The 21,682-nt window shown below is 49.1% G+C and overlaps 1 protein-coding gene across 1 annotated transcript in view; it reads left to right on the top strand.

Annotated features, from left to right (window-relative positions):
* The first annotated feature begins 3,182 nt into the window (after nucleotides 1-3,182).
* RHBDL3 (rhomboid like 3) overlaps nucleotides 3,183-21,682 on the top strand; it is a 36,007-nt gene continuing 17,507 nt past the window's right edge. Inside the window, exons 1-3 of the mRNA XM_029960091.1 lie at nucleotides 3,183-3,350; nucleotides 5,738-5,821; nucleotides 19,303-19,461. Coding sequence (XP_029815951.1) covers nucleotides 3,183-3,350; nucleotides 5,738-5,821; nucleotides 19,303-19,461 — 411 coding nt within the window. The remainder of the gene's footprint in view (nucleotides 3,351-5,737; nucleotides 5,822-19,302; nucleotides 19,462-21,682) is intronic.

Raw genomic sequence — 21,682 nt, forward strand, 5'->3', positions numbered from 1 at the left:
AGACCCAGAGTCCCTGATTGCTAATTGCAGTTCTGTCACTTTGGGGAAGGATTTCTGCTCGGTAACTGTTCAAAGCAGGATTAACTTCCCACGTTCAGTTTCTTTCATCTTTTCCCTGAGCTTTTCAGTTTCCTTCACGTTCTTCTGCCCCTCAGGGTTTTTGCTTGTCCCACCACCATGGCTGTGGGTTGTAGGGAATTGGCCTTACTCAGCACTGCAATAGCCCTTCCTCTTCCAGGACTTCAAAGCTTGTGCTCCAGTACCAGCTCATTTAGTTTCACAGATGGGAACATGGAATAGGAAGATCAGTGGCCATATCCCATTACAATGGGGGACAGGCTGCTACAGACCTAAAAAGAAGGAATTGAATCCATTTCATCATGAGATTACCTCTCATTCCTCATGGTGTTGTCTGCCTGTGTGGTGCCCAGTGGAGAAAAAGAAGAACCAGTTTACAGGAGTCTTTTCCCCATGTCCATCCTGCAGCACCCAGTTGCCTCTTCAACAAGCTTAAAATAGAAGCCTTTTTCCTTGTCAGAGCTGTAATGGATCCTGGATTGGGCACTGGAGAGGGTGATGAAGGGGCACATGCTGCTGAGAAACTCTCTCTCTCTCCCCTGTAAAAAAGACTGAATTGTAGGTGTGATATCAGGCCGTGGTTCTGTTCCAGGAGGAATAATTGCTGTACCGGCACCACTCCGGCTGTTACAAGATCAAAACTGCTGTTACATTACAGCTGGTAATACTGCCTGGCTTGGCAAAAGGACTGACAAAGTGTTCCAGGATTTTAATGTATGTCCAGATAAACTGTCTTCCACAGTGAGGCTCAGGCCTTTGAATTTAGTCCATGTAAAATAGCAAGGGCTTTAGTGACTTGGTAAAAAGGTAACTCCAAGGAATCCCCTCTTTGTGCAGGGCTTGAATGGGATTCGTTTGTGTGAAGCACAGTTACAGTAGAGGGTTCAGGGCTCCTTTGCATCTGGGATGTGTGGTGGTCAGGGAGGGCTCAGCTGCTGCTCCCAAAGAAAACATGGCCATTAAGCTGAATTACGATGGACATGAGGTTCCTTTCTCAGATTTAATGTATTCCTGTATTTCGTGTCCCCTGGCTCCTGGGCAGCTTGCAGGCTGGGAATGGAAATTGGGAACTGCAGAGGATGACTGAGCCATTAGCAGGCAGAATTTGATGCTCATAAAAATGAATGCATTTAATGTTGCAAGGCATTGGTTTGCTTTGGTCTCCTGAGGATCTCTTACTTGGAATTTTGTGACTCAGGCTATATTTGTTACAAAAGCAATACAAATGGAGAGGCCCTGTGGTTTCAGAGGCTTGGCTGCTCTCTTGTCTGTGAGTATCATTTCAGCTTTTTCTGTATCAAATGTTATTCCAAGGAAGCTGTGAAAATGTGAAACGCAATGATATCCGAAAACAGAGTATTGCAGTCCCAATTTGTGGTATCCACAGAAATAGCTGTCTTTGGAGATCTGCTCAGATACTGTTTTTCAGGAAAAGCCAAGTTCTAGTAGATAATTTTTCATTATTAGGCTTTCACTGAGGGATATAGAGGACTAAAAGGATTTGGTGGGTCATTAAAATAAGTACAGATCTGCCACTGTGGGGTTTTAAACACAAGCTGAAATCCTGGTCCCTCTGAAGGGGCCTCGTTTGCCTCCTTCAGGCCCCACTCTAATTTCATTACTGGTTTCAGAAGGGAAAGGACTTCTACTGATTTTAATTTTACAGTGTTTCTTTTAGCATGCAGACACAGAAATATTCAATTTCTTTCGCCGAGGGTTTCATTAAAGGAAGCTCACACAACGTGCACCCCTTCCATGGGAGAGCATTCGTGTGATAAATTTAATTTTTCAAGCACGGGAGGTTGTGAGGGAAAACACTGGTGCTTCTTGCTTTTCCCTTTAGCACTGAGAGACAAATCCTTCAGCTCTTCCTCACTCCTGGCAGCCTGGGCTGAAGGGGAGGCAGCAGATACGCCGGGAGAATATTGTGCTACGCACCATAAAGTTGTGCCAAGGCAAAAGGAACACCCAGGCTGAAATCACCTTCTCCCCTGAGGCTTCTGTGGTTTATTTTAATATTTTCTAAGGTGAAGTGCTGGATCCAAGCCTTGCCAACAGCCAACATCTTTCATGTCAGGCAAAAAGTCTTTGCTAGTGTCTTCCTTGGCCACCAGATGCTGGGGATTTCGGTGCAGTAGAGTTTGGCTGTGGGAAGTCTGCTGTTGCTGTAACAATGTGCAGCTCTGTGGGTGCTGCACCCACCTCTGCCTGATGTGTTCTCACAGGGATGTGTGCCAGGGTCAGGCTGAGCAGTGTTCCCATCTGAAATTCCCCTCCTTCCCCTCAGCCCCCACCACAGATCCAACTTATCTAGACTGCCCCATTTCCTTGGTGTGGGAGGGATTCTCACTTCGGCTTGTCTGAGAGCAGGACCACAAAGCCTTGGAAGGGAGGAGTGAATGGAGCTGTTCACCAGGACCTGCTTCTTCTGGTGACACCAACTGGCAGTTTCTGAAATAATTTTTACTTTAGGTGCCTCCAAACTCTGTAGAGTGAGAATTGGAGGAAGCAACACTGATCAATGAAAATGTCCATATAATTTTCATTGACATAATAAAGACTAAGGTACATTATAATTAATTTTTTAATGCAATAAAATAGGATGGGATGGGACAGGAATTAACCTCAGCTAAGCAACCAGTATGTTGTGCTTCCCTACTTACTACAACAAATATTTGTCTGTGCAGTGAGATTTGCTGGCATAGAAATGGTGAGAGAAGAGGGTGATGGCCATGGGAGTTGGCCTGGCTTGCTTTCTGCTGTCCCAAGCATGCTGATGTGTGGTACTTCACTGAGGGCTAACCAAAACTAAAAATCTTGTCTTTATATCTCCTGTCCAGCTCCTCCAAGTCACTCACTGTGCTGAGCAGAGCCTGGTTATATCTGTTCTCCATCTGTCCCTTCCTCTGTCATCTCCACTATCATTAATTGTTAACGTCTGGCCTGAGAGATTGCCTCTTAGCACGGTGCTGAGGGGATCTTTCCATGGAGGATTAGGGCTGGAGTGGATTGACAGGAGGCAGTATCCTTGCTGTGGGAAGTTTGCCAGTCATGTGCAAGCTCAGTGCTGCTGCTCTGCCACTGACTCCAGTTCATGTCAGGCCATGGGCAAGACTCAGCTGCAGCCCCGTGCCCTGTCACCGGGCACAGCAGGCCAGATGTGGCCTGTGCACTGTGTGCTGGCTTTGGGGGAGGCCTCCTGCACCCAACTGCTGCACGTGGCCTTTGTCAGCACCTTCTGTGTGTTCACACCACCTACACCTTCCAGGGAGGTGAGTTCACACCTGCTCGGGTGGTTTCGCTGTGTGGTTGCAGTGGTTTGGTTCAGGCTGTGGTAACGATACCAGTGCTCGGGGGGCTGGCAGGGGGAGTTGAGATGTCACTTCTCACTGTGTCACTCTCCCCACGTGGCTGAATGTGTCTGTAAATCACACCAGTGCTTCCCCATGGCTTTGCTTTCTGTTACTGCCTCAGCTGCCAGGATTTCACGGGACACAGATCTCGGCTTTTGGCAAAAGCACGGCCTCCTTTCCTTGTAAAGGTACTTGGGATGTATTTCAGTGCCCTGAAGCGTAGCCAAGGGCCCTGCTAAGCTCCCTGAATCCAGGCTCTGAGAGATTGTGTTTCATTTTATTTTTCTGAGTTTGCTTGCCCGTGGAGTCTGTATTTCTTCCAGCATCTGCCCAGGGAGCATGGGAGAATCCCCCGGCATTTCAGAGGGTGAGGAGTTTCCTCTTACCGGGTTGGTCTCCTGATCTGCTCCTAAGAAGTCCTTGGCAACCCTTGCTGCTCATTCCCAAAGGTGATACATGTCCTGCAGCAGCCAAAAGGTGTCTGTTACCTCACAAGGGCACTCTGGGGCCTGGGGGCACATTTCCTCCTGGCTGTCAGTACCACAGCTGAGGACTCTCTTTTTCCCTGTTCAGGACAAGCTGTGCTTTGAAGGTGTCACACCAGGAAGGATTTCCATGTGTGTTGGTGCTTTCTACAGCTACAGCAATTGCAAAATAGTCTTCCCCAGCCTAAAGGGAAACCTTTATATCTAATCCATCTCAGACTTTAAATCTCAAAACTAGCCAAGTAAAGCCAGCAGAGTTTGCACCAAGGGGCTTGATTTTGTGGGCCTCTTGGAGGGAACATTAAAAGATGTTCGCAGGGTTTAGAAGCATTGTTTATTTATTTATTTATTTGGGTATGGAAATCCCTCTGGCTGGTATTCCCATGTCCCTTTAAGCCATTGGAGATGACATTTCTTTTGTTTCTTTCATTAAAACCATTTTTATCCTGGCTCATGGGACTGTCCAAGTAGAAATTAAAACATTGCTTGGTGTTTCCTTGCCCATCCTATCAGTTCTTCATCCCCAGATCCTTTCAGCCCTCCCCAGCTCTCCCCCCTTCCCTGCCCAGCTTGCCTTGAAGGGCTGGGAAAGGCGAGACTGGCGCATTCTGTTGCCTGTCTGATTGTTGTGGGGTTGTGTTTGTGTGGGGAAGGTCACGAGACAAAAAGACCACCAGGCAGGGCTGGGCAGGGGGGGCTCAGTCCCTCTCCATTCAGGCCTTGTGGCAATGGGTGGGAAGAGTCTTGTTTGCATGACAGGATTTCAGGGGGCCGTTGCTTTTTGTTTAGGTTTCTTCCACGGCTGCTGAGTGGGCCCTGAAGGGCACAACAAAAGTAGAGCATATCTGGGAATTCATGGGGCTGCAGCAAAGGAGTGACTGATCCTGCCCAGCCCCTGTGCTCCTGCAGCCTGGAGACTCCCAGCAATTCCTCTGCCTGAGCTGTTTGTGTCCTGTCCAGCCTTGGCTCTGCTGGGAGCTCTGGATCTTGTGGCTGGGATCCTGAGGGGGATAAATGCTCTGGAAGTTTTCTGTCTGTGGAATGAAGACTGTAATGCAGGGGCACAGCTCCACAGACCTGCCACAGTGGCTGTGCTTCCCAGAATATTTCTGAGACTTCCAGCCAATTACTTTTATTTGCAGCATCTGCCTCCTGCCTTGCCCGTCGGCTCGACACTTTTGAGAGCATTGCTGTGTTTAAACAGCTCTTATTTCCTCATCAGCCCTGTGAGAAGCTGAGCTGTGTCCCTCCCTGCAGCTCTCCCCTCACCCCGTTCTTAGAAAGCAGCTCAGTGTGTATTTACCACTGGTGTGCACAAAAGCAAACATTGTCAGGGACTGATTGTAACTGTCCCAATTACCCCGGCTTCATTTACATAAGAAGACTGACCAGCCTGTGGCAGTGGCATTGCCTTGACTGTCTGATAGGGGACATTTAGATTTGGGGAGCAGGAAAGAACTGGAGTCCCCAGACTGGCTGTGGCATGGAGAAGAGAGGGCAGTTTTGGTCCCTACTACAGCAGCCCTTCCTGGAAGGAGGATAACTTGTCAGCTCCCAGCCATTGGCAGCACAAGTCTGTCTGATTAAAATGGAATAGCTGCCAGTTTTCCAGAGATGCAAATTCCAGGAACCCCGAGCACGCCTGGCTGTCCCATCTGAGTAAATCCTTCTCCTGCACAGTGTGTGTGTGTATTTATGTGTTTATTTTTAGTAGGTGTTGACCCTCCTTGAATGCTTTTAGATTAAGCAGTGACCTGCCTTGTGTTGTCACTTCCCTCAGGCACACGTAACCTCTCCTCCCTGTGTTTGGATTTTTTCCAGAGAGCTAGCTGTTCCTGCAGGCAGGCACTAAAGCAAGAGGAGAGCAGCTGGGATGAAGCAGAAGTCAGGAAGCAGGCTGCAATGGTATGATCTCCTGACCCAAAGCAATAGCTAGTGCTGGTAGGACTTGTTTACACTGCAGCAGCTGCACAGCTCACACTCCTTTTACTGAATTGAGAATTACTCATATTCTCTCTCCATTCTCCCCAGTGCCACATGTAACACAATCTCCCTGTGCCCAGGCTGGCAGATGGAAACCCAAGGCACTCTTCTGTTTGCAGCAGTGGTTTCTCATGGGCTCAGCTGGCCTGTGAAGCTGCAATGTTCAGGCTTTGGCAGAGCAGCCCTTGGGAAGACCCTTTGTGCCCCTCTGGCACTGCCGTGTGTGCCTGCACAGACCCACACCCACCTCTTCATCTCCCTGCTGCTTCCAGGAGACACTCCCACACTTGGGCATCTTTCCTTGTTGCCTGTGGATATCACCAAGTTTAGCTGCTTCCTTTGACCTTTATCTTCCCCCCTCCTTCAAAGCTCCCCTCTAGTATTTGGCAGTTTGGAATTGTTATTATTTAGTTACTAGGTGACAATATAGGAGTGTGTCATGCAGGGGGCTGGAGCACAGGCAGCTCATCTCAGCTACAGTAGTATTTTAAGCTTCTTGCATCCTTGAGTGAGTTACTTTGTGTGAATTGGGCTGGTAATTCATAACTCAGTAATTGGGTGAATTACTTTGCCTGTCTCCCAGTTCAAAAGTGGAACTCCTTAGGAGGTGGTACCACTGTGAATCATAAAGAGCACAAATTACCATTTCACAGTGCACTGTGTGCTGGAGACCTGACTGCTAATGGCCAGATCTCAAATATCTGTCCTTATGCTTTTGGACCTCTCTAAGAGGGATTGATAATCCAGTCCAGATTTCTCAGGTATTCCTTTACTCTTTCTTTGGGGGGCTGGAGGGGGAAAAATCCTTATGTTTTTCTCAGATCAGGGGCTGCTTGTGCTCTGAGTCCAGAGCATTCACATTTTTTGCCTGAAATCACCCACAGTGGTATTGTTACCTTTGCTTGGTGCAAGGAACACAAAAAAAGAAGAGGCAGAACAGAGTCTCAAGTTGAGGGACAGATCAGCCCATGTTTTGGCCTTGTAGGATCTGAAGGAACATCTTACAATCAGTGTTCAAAGCTAAGGCAAATTCTCGGGAAAGTCTTGGCACGAGTGAAATCTCAGGAGATCTCTTTGCTTGGAAAAGTTTTGTTTTGAAAAAGTTTCTCTTGGCTTTATGAATGAGAGCCAAGCCCTGCAAACAACACTGCTGATAACCAATACCACACACAGAAACTGCACCTTGTCCTGTCTTTGGAACAATGCTACAGTTGCGTCCCTTGGGCTGCTGCTGGTGATTATCTTGGTGCTTTATCCCGTGGGCTGTTTCCATGTCATTGGCTCAGTTTTGCTACAGTTCCCTTTGATGGGGGCAGCCTGACCTTTGGGGGCTGCCTTTGGATTTGCTCTGGGTTCATGAGAATTTGCTGTCTGGGGGCAAAGAAGGTGCCCGATGGTGGGGGGATTATTGCGGGACAGACGACGGTCGCACTGTCTGCTCGAGGCAGCTTTTCTGCTCCTGGATTAAAGTTCACGCTGTGTTACTTGTCTCTCTGTCTAAGGCCTTGTCAAGTCCATGTGGGAAGCTGTTCTGTCTGCACTGTTTCACTTTGTGCTGCTCAGCTCTCTCCCTGCCCCACTTCTCCCCCTCTTTCCCCTTCCATTCAAGCGGCATCTTTCAGTCTTCCCCATTCAGGTCTGTCTTTGCTCTCTGCCCTGTGTAAAACTGCCATGCCCTCCCCACCATTCATCACCTCTTGCTCATTCACCTCCCTGCTTGCCTTTCTCCATTCATCTGGGCTTCCTCCCAGCCAGTCTGGGCTGCCCTCTCCTCCTGCCCCTTCCCCACTCCTCCCTTTGTGCCCCTGCACTCCCTTCTCCGTGACCAGCCACAGCTCAGCAGTCTGCAGTGTGCTCTGGGAGGATGCTCTGCTAGAAGTTGGCCCCACTTGATGGGCTGATTAATCCCCAGTGGAATCCTGGTGGGACTGTTTGGGGTGGATTTGTCTCTCTGATTACCTTGCAGGTGAGAAGACTTTTTTTTCTCACTCTCTTCACACTTCCCAGAGATGCAGCTTGATGCACAGGAATAGGAAGAGGTTTGTGACTCCCCAGCCTTCCTGTTCCATCTGTTTCTGTCTCTCCCTCCTGCCTTGTTTCCCCTTTGTTTGCAGCAGTTGCAGCTCTCAGGTGACTCTTTGCAGAGGTTGTTTTAATTTCCTCATTTCTGAGGAACATGAATACTCTTAATTATGCTGACTCTGTAATTATGGTTGTTGCCTGTGTCTTCTCTGCTTCCTTCTTTTAAATCATCCACATTGAGGCTGTATCAGTTTTGGAAAACCATCTCTGCACTTGGATGTGTGTTTTAAGTGTTACCCAGGAAATAGAGCTTGTGAGTTGGAGTAGCCTGGGCTCGTTGTTTCTCAGTGCAGCCACAAGCCTGTGCCTGTGATGCAGACACAGGAAATAAGGACCACAGGCCTCTGCCAAAGCTGCCCTGGGCTACTGTGCCCCTGCAGCTCCCCTGTGCTGGCAGTGTGCACACACCACCCCGGGCTATGGAGGGAGCAGTGTGGCAGGAAACGGGGTGGGAGGGCTGCTGGCCCCCAGGTGCCCATGGGGGGCTTCAGCTCTGAGGGGTTAAACTGCATTCAAACCAGTCTGTTCAAGCAAAAGGGCAATATTAGAGCTTGGGAAGAGTGGATGGACAGGCCTGTGGGAGGAAGCAGGTGCTCTGAAAGCCTGTGTGAGCCCTGCACACGTGGGAAATGTGATCAGAGCAGGGAGGGAGGCAGGAATGAGGTGGAAAGAGGCACAGGCTGTGCGAATGAGTGCAGGTCTGACTGACAGCGTGAGCTCTGCTGTGTGGGAGGCTGTGAAGGGACTATCTGCTGCTGTCTGCTGAGCCTAAGAGGAGCTCCTGATACAGCCCAGGCAGGGCCAGGCTCTGTGAGGACCTGTCAGTCCTGTAAGAAGGACCCTTTTCCCTGCTGTCTCAAAGAGGGATTTCAAACCCTGCTCTGGTTTTTTTGTCAGGGTTTGTTAAAAGGCATTCCCTGTTCACTGTGTTTGTGCCCCACAGAAACATTGCACCTTGCAGGGCACAGCCAGCCCCAGGCCAGCCCTGCATTTGGTCACCTGCAGGGAGAACTGCTGTGCTCCAACAAGGCTTGGGCTGGGAGCCCTGCATGGACAGCACTTCTCCCTAAGAAGGGAGTTGCATTCCTGTTGTGGAGTTTAATAAGTCATGATTTGCTTTAAAACTTCAGATACATTTTCTGCCTATTTGAAAACTTGTGGCAGACAGAACTCCATAAACATTGTGCCTTGCCTTGCATTTTCTCTTGTATCCACTAAGAGCATATAAAAATCCAAAATGCAGCTTGATTTTTCCGATTTGTGGCTGTGTAATTTTGGCACTTGGACAAATCTGTTCTACCCTTAAACCAAAGTATGTTTGACACAGCAGACTCTGGGAAAGTGCAAACACTGCAGAAATTACCAATGCAGCCCTGCATGCAGGGAACCTGCAGTCTGGGTGTCATCCAGCCCTGATTTGAGTAGATCTCCTAAGGAGCAATGCAAAGCACCACAGCTTCCAGCAGTCTGGCTCCTTTCTGCAGCTGGAACCCCTGTGATCACCCTGGAAAGATGCAAGCCAGGATTTCTTGCTCTCAGGCATTTAAATGGTAGAAGTTAGAGAAATTAGAGAATAATTAATGCTGCCAGCTCAGTTTGGAAGCAGGCTGCCTGTGATACCTTTGGGATGGTTGTGTCCTTGCACTGTAACACCAGGGGTGCCTTCAAGGGAATTATGTGGTACCTCTGCCTCCTCTTCACAAGGCTGACATTGCCTTCTGCTCCAGTTCAGCTTGGAAAACAGAGGAGTTTCTTGGGCAGCTCCTTAGTCCCCTTGACTGAGTAAAGCCAGCTGTGAGACCAGCATGAGTTAAATATGTTTCCCAGTCTGTTTAATAAGAGTTTTGCTCTGTGGCTGTTGCTCTAACCAGAAGCATGGTTTGATTTCCAGCAGAGGTGGGTCATTCTGGCTGTACCTGTGCTATGGCACTTGTTAGTTGGGGCTTTAAAGCATCCGTTTGGCTCAAGTTTTTCTGAGCCCCAATAGCTGCAGTCAGGTCAGAAGGGAGCTGTTTGGATTGTCCACTCTCTCGTAATGAAGGCTGGACTTTCTGAGTGATCTTCTGCTTGACCTCGACCATTCCTCATCTCCCAGGAAAACCTGCAATTCAATTATTAAACTTTTAGTGAGACATTTCACTTGTTAATAGTAAAAAATAATCAACTTACTCTAATCTAAAGCTGCCCAGTTCTGACCTCTTTGACCTTTGTCTCAGAGGAGATTCCTGTACTGCCAATTTTCTGTTACTCTGGACAGTGATCAAGTCATTGCTTTACCTTCCCTTCCACAAGATAATGAATTGAGCCCGTCAGTGCAGCCAGTCAGACTGTACCAGTCACAAAGTGCCAAAGAGGTGATGGCACCTCATTTCCAACCCTGCACGGTTCCTTTTCTGCAGGCATCGTTACCTTGAGCGCTGTCACTGTAACAACCAAGGCTGTTTTCCCCCCAGCGGCTGCTGCTGAAGACGGCATTCCCTGTCCTGTGAGCTGGCTGGCAGTCTTGGCTCCGGGCCAGGTGGCTGTCTCTTTGTTTTTATTGTAATATGTATTGTTTGCAAGCACCCAGATTTACCAAAAGACCCAGCTCATGCTTAGTAACTTGCTGCTTTAACTCATCTGTGATATGATGCAGACTGCTGCTAAGCCACAAATGAGAATCCGGTAGGAGCGAGAGGGAATTCTCATGGGACCCCATTAGTGGCATTGCCGTGTGATGGGAACTCTCTCTGCCTTAGTTTTATTTTTGAGACCTGTCAAATGGCCAGACTTCAGCACGTTGAGTGTGTGACAGGCTGAGTTTGTGTCACAGTAAGTCCTCAGAGCCAGGGCTGTGTGGTGCAGTCAGACACCCTGCAGAGAGCAGTTACACCCCTGACCTTGTCTCATGACCTGACCAAGGTAATATCAGCTGGACACAACCTGATTTTTGTTGCCTGCCCTGACTGATATTAGACCAATCCTCCTTCAGGTATGTGTTACTCACTGTCAGTCATCTCTTCCTTTGCTGTGGGTTGTGTCAGACCAACAGCCCTGCAGTGTCCCATTACATTCCTGCCCAGCAGCTTTGGGAGCAGGTGGGTGTCACTGTGGTTGGAAGGGCTGCATTGCTGATTCAAAACTGGAAGAAAGGTAAAAAGCAGATCTTGATGTTCTTCCAGCGTTCCCAGACTTGCAGAAAATCAGTTTTTGTAATGACTTTTCAAAATCTTTTGGATGAAAGTTACCTTGACCTGCTGATTCAAGACTATCTAAGTTTAGCAGCTGCTGTGTAACATTCTCCAGAGTTACTGCTGGGACAGAAAGTGCATCATCATCCTATAATGGAGATAGTTCCTTGGGCTTTTGTCCACATACAGAGCAGAAACATTTCAATTCCCCTGACTCTTTCATGCTGGTATCACCTATGCAACTCTTTCCAGGTAGTATCAGACCCAACCCCTGTTTTGAATGAGAAGAACTTGTCTGCCTCATCTGTACCAGCAGAGATGCTGCTGTGACAGGAGACGTTGTCCACAGCAGAGAATTGGTCAGAAACTTTGTGTACAATTAGTTGAGCTGGGAGCAAGCAGGGATCTGACTGCAGGAACTTGGCCTGAAATACAGCCCCAGCTGAACAGCTCTGCTCCCTGTTGTGTGGTGGGTTTTGGTTTGCTTTGTTTTTATTAATATTTTCCTTGTAGCAATAGTGATTAGAGCCTGTCTGTCTCCTGGCTGTGAGACTGACTGTGCATGTTTGTGTCTTCTCTTGAAGACAGCAATAAACACAGCAATCCCACCCAGAGTGTATTGCATCTCAGTTCTGAATGAAGAGACTTGCACATTATGTCTCATAATGTAGAAGCCCTGAAATGTAATTAATATTAATACAAGATTTTGAGATTCTCCAATAAGACGTGTCTAAAACCACATAAACAATAATTCTGTGGTGGTAAATGAGAGTATCATGTGTCCTGGTACTATGGATATTTAATGCCTTACACCATCCAGATGAAAAGTGTTTAGGCTGCAAAACTCATTGCCTCAGGAGACTGTGGAGCTCTGAAAACTAGAGGAATTCAAAAGGGAGAGCAAGAGATTGGGCATTTGCATATTAACGGTGTCGGGGCCAGCGCTGAGCAGTTCTGGAAAACGTCAAACCTCTCAGGACTTAAGAAAACTTTCTAACTGCCCATGTGAGTTTGGTCATGATGATCTCTAGGTGGTCTCTTGTCCCCAGCCTCAGAAATGAGGGACAGGCAGCACCAGAGCTGGGCTGGGGATGTCAGGCAGTGACTTTCCAGTCTGGCCCATGGCCTGCCCAGCCTGTTGCTGCAGCTCAGGACAACAAACAGTGAAGTGTGCAAGGTGCTGGGTCAAGATTAAAAATTGTATTTGCGCCTAAAAATCCCCTGCCACTTTTTAGAGTGCCTCAGCTTTATTCCATTAGTCTTAATGCACTGACATAAATAATGAAGTAGGAAGAAGCAGAGCTGGAGAAGTCTCAGTCTATAAACATGTCTCCTTGCATTAAGCCTTGTGGCATAATGGAGGGCATCTCCTGCCACCCGTGCTGCCTCGTTAATCACGTCATTATCTCCCTCACTTGTGGTGCTGCATCTCCTTCTGTGGCAATGCTGCTGATAATGGAGCTCCTATTTACCCTGCCTTCTTTCTGGGGGGTGGCTTTGGTTTCAAAGCCAGCACAGTGGCATATTTTGAATAATTTAGTTCTGGGTGGCTTGAACACTGCATGTCATTCCCCAGTTGAGACTGGAGGCTGATTTCTGGGAGTGTTCTGCCAGGAGGGCTGGTCTGGAGAGAGGCACTGGAATCACCCAGAGTGGTGGACATCAAGGTGGCCAAGGACTGAAGGCTCACTCAGCAGGTCCTGTGAGTGCTCTGCCCTCTCTTAGTGTCTTAGCAGGACTTGCAGCAGGAAACCTACAGGCAGAGGAAGGATAGGGAAGAGAGGTGCATTAAAAATGAGCATGGAGACAGAGACATGAGTTTGGATACCTGGCTGAACGTCACAGGCTTCCCCAGCAAGCCGTGGCTCAGAAATTCTCAGGGTCTCCAAACACAGGATTTTCTTGGCCTGTGGTGGTTATGGATGAGGGGTCTGAACCTTTGCAGATTCAAGGAGTTCTGTGTGGCATCCAGCTGTCATTGGCTCTGAAAATTATGATAGGTTTCTATGTCTGAAATCTCCTCAGGAGGCCAGCTCTGGTGACAGTCTCCTGTGCTGGTGGCCTGGTGGCCCTTTGCCACTGGAGCCATCACCCAGCCAGGCTCTGTGCGTGCTGCACAGCCCTCACTGGGCTGGCTCACACAAACACAGGGGTGCTGCTCGTGCCCATGAGATGGGAAGGTCAAGGTGCTACACCTTGGCAATACCAAGAATCAAATCTGATCCCAAGTCCTCTTTCCTGTCTGCCTAAGAACTGAGCAGTGGTGCACTCCTGAATCTTTTGATTCTCTCGTTCTTGTTGAATCTGTGCTTTCAGTGTCTGTTTAGATGAAGTGCTTTTGCAGAAGGTAACAACAGATGGTAGTAATGTAGGTCCCTTCCCTGTCTTTATGCCTAAGACGGTAGGAGAAATAAATCAGAGCAGAAATGTCTTTACAGATTGGCCAGCTAGCCATGAACCTGGGCTTCAGGCTACTCTGCTCTTCAAGGAAAAGGGAATCTTATACCAGCTCCCTCCATCTCCACTTTGCCATGTGCTGCATGAGACACTCACCCAAATCCGGGTGACAGCCCATCTGCTCTGGAACAAGTGCTGAGCTGGGGAGCTCCCTGCTCTCCCACTGCAGCTTTCCAGGGAGCAGGTCTGCCTGGGAGCCCTGCTTGGTCAGGGAACATCCCCTATGCTTAAGTGCAATCTGGCTTTGGAGAGCTGGGTGATGTTTCCAGCCCCTGGGTTCACCTCAGGTCAGAGCAATCTAACATGCCCTAAAAGTACTGCTGGGCAGCCCTTAATCACTTTATATTGTCTGGGCAGTGGTGAGTAAATTCATTATTTACAGGGGAGTGGAGTCTGCGTCACTGGGGCACTAATGTTCTACCACACGTGTTCAGGCAGCTCAGACGAGGTGAGGAGCTGCATTTCAGTGTGGATTGAAAGGCATTTACCTTTGACTGGCCTTCCTCTCTGTTGGATAAGGGTTTTATCCTCCCACCTGCACCTCCCACTGTTGGTACAGAGCAGGATCATTGAGCTGCTGGAAGATCATCTCCACCAGGCAGTGATGCAGCTCCTGCTAAAACAGCCCCTGCTTTTTGCCCTCTCATGTGGATTATAAGAATTTCATCTTCTGCCTTGTCATTCCTTTAATCTTCATCAAAGCAGCAAATGCTAAATATACTCTTGCCACAATTTGGTTTGGTTTGGTTTGGTTTTTTTAAACAAACAGTCTCTGCTTCTGAGTCCTGGAAAACCCAGGCTGACTGAGACTTGGAATGGGGGAAAACCCAGACTGGATCCTTCAGGCAGCTCGGGGAATTAGTGAGTAAGATTCCCTGGAGAAATGTTTTTGGGAATGCTGGGGTCCGTCAGTGCTGGTCCCTTTTCAAACATCACCTCCTAATGGCACAGGAGCAGCAATTCCCCAGTGTCAGGAGTCAGGCAGGCGAGGCAGAAGGCGGCTTGGCTGAGCAGGGATCTTCTCTGGGAAATAAGGCAAAAAAGGAAGGTGTGTGCCCGGTGGAAGCACGCAAGTGGAAGTCAAGTGACCCGGGAAGAATTCAGAGATGCTGCTTGCTGCTGCAGGGAGAAAATCCGTGCACTGTGATCCCTGTGCACATCCAAGAATGCTCCTGTTGTGCCCAGTTCAGCTGTTGACTCTCCAGCTGCTCGGATGCCCCCGGGGGCTGTTTGCCATGGGGAGAGGAGCAGCTGGCTGTGCTCTGATGTCTGAGTTTTCCCAAGATACCCATTGTCTGTCTGCAGCACCAGCCTCCACCCTACTTGCTCACTCAGCCGTGTCTGATGTATCTTTAATTAAAGAGGAGGAACAATTTGAGATTTCATTTTCTTTTCTCAACCAAATTTCCTATTTTCGTCAGATTTTGTGATGCCCCCTCCCCTTATTTTCGTCTTGTGGTTTTGCTATAGAGCCTTTAGTTTGTGGTGTGTTGCTCTAATATAAGGAAGAAACAGGAGAAAAACAGCTTGTTTGGGGCGAGGGAATTAAGATCCTGGGTCAGATGGCTGCTACGGTCATTAACATATTTACATTTTTGCTTAAGAGCCTGGTTGAGGATCAGGGGAGTTAAGGATGATTGTCATTGAAATGCGGAGGAAACCTTGCATGAAATTGCCGTTAGCGTCCTATTGTCTGGGGGGACGAGGGGGGGCAAAGGGCCTTCCTCATCCCGGCACGTTGGGATGCACTTGTGTGCCCCGGTGGATGGGCACAGGCAGGAGGGACCGCGCTGGAGGAAAGCTCCGTGTGCCGGTGCTGTGGGAGCCCTGCCCGGGGAGCGCTCCCGGTGGGGCCGGACCCGCTCAGCGCAGCCCCGCTCCTGCCCCAGGCACTGTCTGTCTGTCTGTCTGTCCCCGGGGCAGACAGAGGTGCCGGGCTGGGCCCGGGACAGCGGGCCCTTAACGAGACCTCATGGACAGACACGTGAAACGGCTTGTGAAGGTCAGTGGCCTCTTTTATAACTGATGGACCCGAGGGCTTTGAGTCTGGTGTCTCGTGTTTTGCATAGGTGCAGCCTCACCTTGAGTGCCCACTGCTCACTGGGGCAGTTTTGGGCACCACAAGAGAAAAAAGGCATTAGAGAGTGTCCAAAGGGGGCAACAAGGACGGTGAAGGGTCTGGAGGGGAAGCCTTAGGAGGAGCAGCTCAGGGCACTTGGTATGTTCAGCTTGGAGAAGAGAAGACTGAAGGGGGACCTCATTGCACTCTTCAGCATCCTGCCAAGGGGCAGTGGAGGAGCAGGTACCTCCACTCTTCACTCTCAAAGAAAACGGCATGAAGCTGAGTCGGGGAGGTTTAGGTTGGCTATCAGGAAAACGTTTTTCACTCAGAGGATGGTTGGGCACTGAACAGACTGCCCAGGGCAGTGGGCACAGCACCAGGCCTGTCTGAGTTCAAAAAGCATTTGCACAATGCTCTCAGGCACGTGGTGTGGCTGTTGGGGATGGTCCTGTGCAGAGCCAGGAGCTGGACCCAATGATCCTTGTGGGTCTCTTCCAACTCAGCACATTGGTGATTTGCTGTGTGTGTGGACACAGGATCCACAGGAGCAGCTCAACCCCTTGATTTTTGTGGCCAGCTGATATCAGAAACAGGGTTTGAGGCAGTTTAAAGTGTTGTGGATTTTGAGCTCTGTGGTGAGAGATGAGATTTTTATGTCCTAAAAGAATTGTTATATGGTTAAAAAATTGTTTAAACATAGATAAGAGAACTCCTTTGCAGGTGGGTCTTAGAGTAGAATGTTCTGCTCCAGGTTGTGGAAGCCATGCTCTGGCCCTGCTCTGAGGCCTTTTATTTCGGATGTCAGTTGTTTATTGTTCCCCTCTTACTCTTTCATGCTATTCAGATCCACTGTTTTACTTCAAACCTGTTTATAATTAGTATCATTAACATAATGCCAACAAATAATTATACATAATAATGTGGAAGAGAAGAGCAGGCTCCCTAGGCTGTTTGCACTACTGAAAACACCAGCTGCCTTCTGCCACTGCTTTGGTTTGGGTGGGACAAGCAGCAAGACCTGAGCTGGAGGAGGAATGCTGGGGCCTGCTGGTATGAGAAAGAAGCATCCTTGGAGCAGAGGCTCATCTGTAGCCAGCAAACAGGCTTCACTGTGCCTTTGGAAAGCCAGCAGCCAGTGACAGTGACATCCTGAGTGACAGGGTCTGTCTGCTGTAGCACTAGTGAGTCTGGAGTCATTAGTGTGCCTTTGTGGGCTGGTTTGAAGCTCTGAAGCAGTTGTGTAATTCTTGTTCTTGGTTACAAAATTTTTCTTTTTGGAAGGCTTTAAAGCAGAACAAAGTCTAGGAAAAGTGGTTTGTGATCTGAGCAGCTCTTTTGTGCTCTGGGGACCTGTGTGCTCCAGCTCAGTATCTCCTCTGGCCTTTGAAGGAACAGCCACGTTCCCTGTGGCTGTGGTTTGGTCTTTCCTGCAAAGTCCAGCAGTGAGCACAGGGCACGGAGACAGTCCCACACTTCAGTCACTGACCCTGGCCCTCAAAGTAGAGAGGGATTTAAACCCTCAAGGAGCAAATGGTTTTGTCCTAGACAAGAGAAGTTCTGACACCTTAAATGTTAAGATAAAGTGGTGCAGTTAAATAAGATGTTGGTTAGGTCAGATGTTTGCAGGAAACAAAGAAGCAGTATTTATGGGATTGCAGGTCTTAGATCCATTCACTGAATGACTCATCTCCCAGCTTCTGCAAATTCCCCCTGAGAAAGGTCACCTCAGGTATTATGCTAATGATCCTGTATTTCCTGGGGATGTGTCTCTGGGATTGGGCACTGTAAATTTAGGCTGTCTTGGGAGTCCCAGCAGGAGCCAAAAAGCAACAGAGCTGAGCCTGAGTGCAGAGGCCCTGACTTCTGGGCTTAGTTTAGAGTTTGGTCTGTTAACTCAAAACATCAGAGTAGGCCAGGGTAGGGGAGCTAAACTTCTCCAGGGATTATTATTAAGCCCTTGTTTAACAGTAAACAGCTGATGAAATCCACCTTTGGCTCTGGGTGCCAGCTGTCAGGGAGGTGCATCCAGGACACTTCACAAGGGCAGGACAACCTTTGGCAGAGAGCAGGGGAGAGTGCCCAGCTCTGACTGTGCACAGGTCACTTGGTTTATCTCCCTTTGTGTAATCCCCAGGTTCCTCATAGAGGGGCTGCTGCTTTGCCAAAAGGCAGACAGCCCTACTCCAGCAGGAGCTGTGATCTCCCCTCCTCAGGTCAGACACCTCCTCCTCAGCCCAGCAGAGTGCCCGGGAGCAGCAGCACAAAGGTGCTGGGGCCAGGAGGAGATGGAGCCAGATCCTCACACACGGGCACTGCATCCTCTAAACAAGCTGCCCATGGCTGAGGCTGGTCTGTTTTAGAGCTGTTCTGCTCCCGGTGCCAGCCCTGCTGCTGGCAGGCTACACCCTCTGCCACCTCCTCCTGCCCACCTCCTCCCGTGCCAAGGCAGTGTCTGATCGAGGGCCCGGCGCCTGCTCAGCTTTTGTTCTCCATTAGGAAAGAGCCAGGATTGTCAGGACCTTTTTGGCTCTGCCAAGGCCCTATTATGTCCCAAATGTTTCCATGAAAAGACTCCCTCCTGACCACCCTGCCCCCTGACAGCCATTCAGTCCAGCCAACAAGCTTGATATCATTATCTACAAAAGGAGGCCACTGAGCACCAGGGTCCTCACAGCCAAGTTTGGGAAATCAAAGGCAAATCTCCCAGCAACAGGGAGCTGGTGGAGATCAGACTGCACAGGGCTAGTGAGGGCTGGCCTGGCAGCTTGCAGCAGTTTTCCAAGCACCAAAGAAACGTGCTCGGTGTGGTGCCAGCACTGGCTTTGCCATGGCTGTGCCCTGCAGCCTCTCACAGAGAGCCCTGGAGAGCTCAGCATGGCCGGAGGCTGCTGAACAGCCCTCAGTTTGGACAGCCTTGTAAAGGTGTCTCCCTTCAGTCAGTGGCATTTTTAGGAGATTAACCACTTAGTCTAAGGGAAAACAGTGATGTTTTTGGTCAGAGTGGGAGTCCCTCCAGACCTCACCTGGGACTTTCCTTCTAAGGACTCTGGTTTACATTCTCAAAATGGCATGTGGCTGCCTTGTCATTTTTAGTTTGACATAATGCTCACCTGCTTTGCTCCCTGTCCAAAGACTTTCCCTCCAAAAGACCTTAAAATAGCTCTTCAGCAGTGAAAGCACTTGCCATTGTGATGGCATCTGTAGAGGTGATCTGGAAAGGTGACTGTCAAAAACACTGAGCACAGAAAGGGCTTGAGGAGGGGTGGCATATTCATGTGGTGCAATCGTGTTAGGAAATAGAGGAGTAAAACCATTTTCAGTATGTTTTATCTCACAGGCTGCATCTCTGGTTTGTTTGATAGTCCAGATAGAGAGGGATGTAAAAAACAGGCAGGAGAAATGATGATGCAGAGGGAAGGAAGGTGAAGGGAGTGGACGTAGCTGAAGCTTGGGTGGGGATGGGATGGGATGGGATGGTGGTGTGGACAGTGGTGCCTGTGCTCACCCCTCTCTGCAGGGCAGTGTCACCAAAGCCTGGAGCAGCCCCTGGGGGTCTGCAGCAGGTGATGGATGCACAGGAGGTGTGTGTAACATGGAGTGGTTAACTGTGGCCCTTTCCCCTCCCGTCCCAGTTCGATCCTGACAACACTGGCTACATCAGCACTGAGAAGTTCCGCTCCCTCCTCCAGAGACACGGCTCGGAGCTGGACCCCCACAAGCTGGAGGTGCTGCTGGCCCTGGCTGACAGCAACTCTGAGGGCAGGATCTGCTACCAGGACTTCGTCAACCTGGTGAGTGTGTGGCTGGCAGGGCCTGTCAGCCCCTGCCTCTGCTGCAAACAGGGGCTGTGCAGGGACAGACTCTCTCTCTCTCTTTCCCTCCCTCTATCAACACCAGTGTTTGCTGTGTGCCTGCACCACATTCTGCTTGGACTTGCTGAAACATTCAGTGGTGACTGAACTCTTAAGCTAAGAGCTGAGTTGCTGCTGATTTTTCCAGGGAAACAAACTTGCATGGGAAGGGACTGTGGGAGCTATTGTAAGAAGATCATGAAGCGATGTCTGCTGCTGGTGTAGAGGCTTTTGCTCTCAATATCACTTGTTAGGTGCAACAAGGAGCCATTTGTTTGCAAGCAGACGTCTGTCAGTCTGGATGTCTCCTGTTTTATCTAGAGATTTCACCACTTCCAGACAAAAATGTATAGATAACGTTGTGTTGACGTGCTGGGTGGAATCACATTGCACTGCTCTAGGCATCAACAGCAGCAGGGAGGAATTGTTTCTAGGTCACGTTCATTTTATCCCAGGTGAGACGCCTCAGACTGCATGAGTCATGATCTGGATGCCTCTCTATCTCTACTAATGAGTCAATTAGTGAAGGGATGGCTCCCTTTCTTGTCAAGGCAGTTTGTTGAGTCAACACAAATGTAGACGAGTGTTGTCAGATGTCCAGAATGGCCTAGAAATGTTGTTTGCAAGATGTCTTGAGCAGTGGCCAGTCAGGGGCTTTGCCTTTGCACACCTGAGTCCCAGCAGCTTTAGTGCAGCAGTGAGACAAACCTGGGTGAGACAAAGTCACTGAGCAATGGAAGCTGATGTCCCTAAGGTCTCACTGGAAAGCTGGATGTGTTCTGGATGCAGAGTGTAGTCATTTGCTCTGTGTGTTGCTGCACTCAGCGTGGGGATTTGATCCCTTCCTTTGTCGTGGTCACTCATGCATGTGCTTTGGGTTTAGAAAGAAAGTGTCTTCCGTATGTCCTGACTTCACATCAATCAGAAAAGTATGATTACAGGGCCCAGCATTGAAGGATCCAGGTCACAGCCTCTGTCAGGCCACGGGCATTGTCAAGGTGACAGTGATGCAATCCCAGACCTGCTGTATCTAACCAGGCTGTCTTGGTAGCCCCTTGCCTGGGGACACAGTAGAAGAAATGCAGCAGCTATTAAAGAGATCACAGTGGTGTGAGGTTTTCCTCAGCTCCAGCATAACAAACAGTGTGGTCCACGGTACTCAGCAGTGTATTTAGAGCAACAGCTGCTTGTTCTACAGTTTGGGATATTCAAAGTCCCATGCAGGCATTCACTACTTGGGCTGCACTGCACTTGGGTAGCAGGATGAGATATCATCTCATTTATTTTGCAGAAATGGTGGTCCAGGGCCAGCCAACACACTGGCACCAGGCTCAGGAGCAGAGCTGGGCCTTTTCCTCTCTCCTTGCTCCGCTGGGCTCGGGAGCAGCACGAGCTGATGAGAGGCAGGTGGGAGTGAAATGCTTATACATCCTGCTCCTTTGGGAATAGGGGATCCTGCCAGCTCACACCCACCTGATGGATTTCTGCAAAATGGCAAATTTCCTTCACTGCTATTGAATGACTCCTGTAAAGAAGCCATTGATTTTCCTGTCATCAGCCCCTCCATCCTTGTCTGCATTTTTTTGCACTTTCCAATCAATAAGCAATGCAAATGCCAGAACATTAAACTACTTACAAATGACACCTCACTTCTCCTCTACTTTCTATTGATTCCCAACATTCAAACTTTTTTAGGGCTCCTTCTCTTTTCCCTGCCTTTCGAACTTCCTGATGGAAAGCAACAGCACAGTTGACCCAGAATCCCTGTGTAATTAGGGATTTCCTTCACTTCACAGCTGTCAGTCCTGGAAACTCTGTATGGTGGTGTTTAGGTGCATGTTTGTGCTTGATGATCATCAGCCACCTCTGCTTTTTGCTCAAGTTAATTTGTCTATATCAGTAGCTTAGCAAGAATTGACCTGCTCCCCAAATTGATGGTGCTGGCTGTGAGGAAAGGCTGCTGATTTTACTAAATGCAGAGGTTTTACAAGCACAGCTGTGTATGTGGTTCTCCTTTTCTCCAGCATTGTCATGAGCACCAAGAACTCTGCCTGCTCCCTCAAACACTGTGATCCCCAGCTAAAGGACTGTTATTGAGCAAAGCTCTGTTATCCTCGGATGTCAAAATGCTTTGTGAACTTCTAGATGCACAAAAAATGTT

The sequence above is a fragment of the Manacus vitellinus genome, unplaced genomic scaffold, assembly GCF_001715985.3.
Source record: "Manacus vitellinus isolate BGI_N305 unplaced genomic scaffold, ASM171598v3 scaffold_24_pilon, whole genome shotgun sequence".
NCBI lineage: Eukaryota > Metazoa > Chordata > Aves > Passeriformes > Pipridae > Manacus > Manacus vitellinus.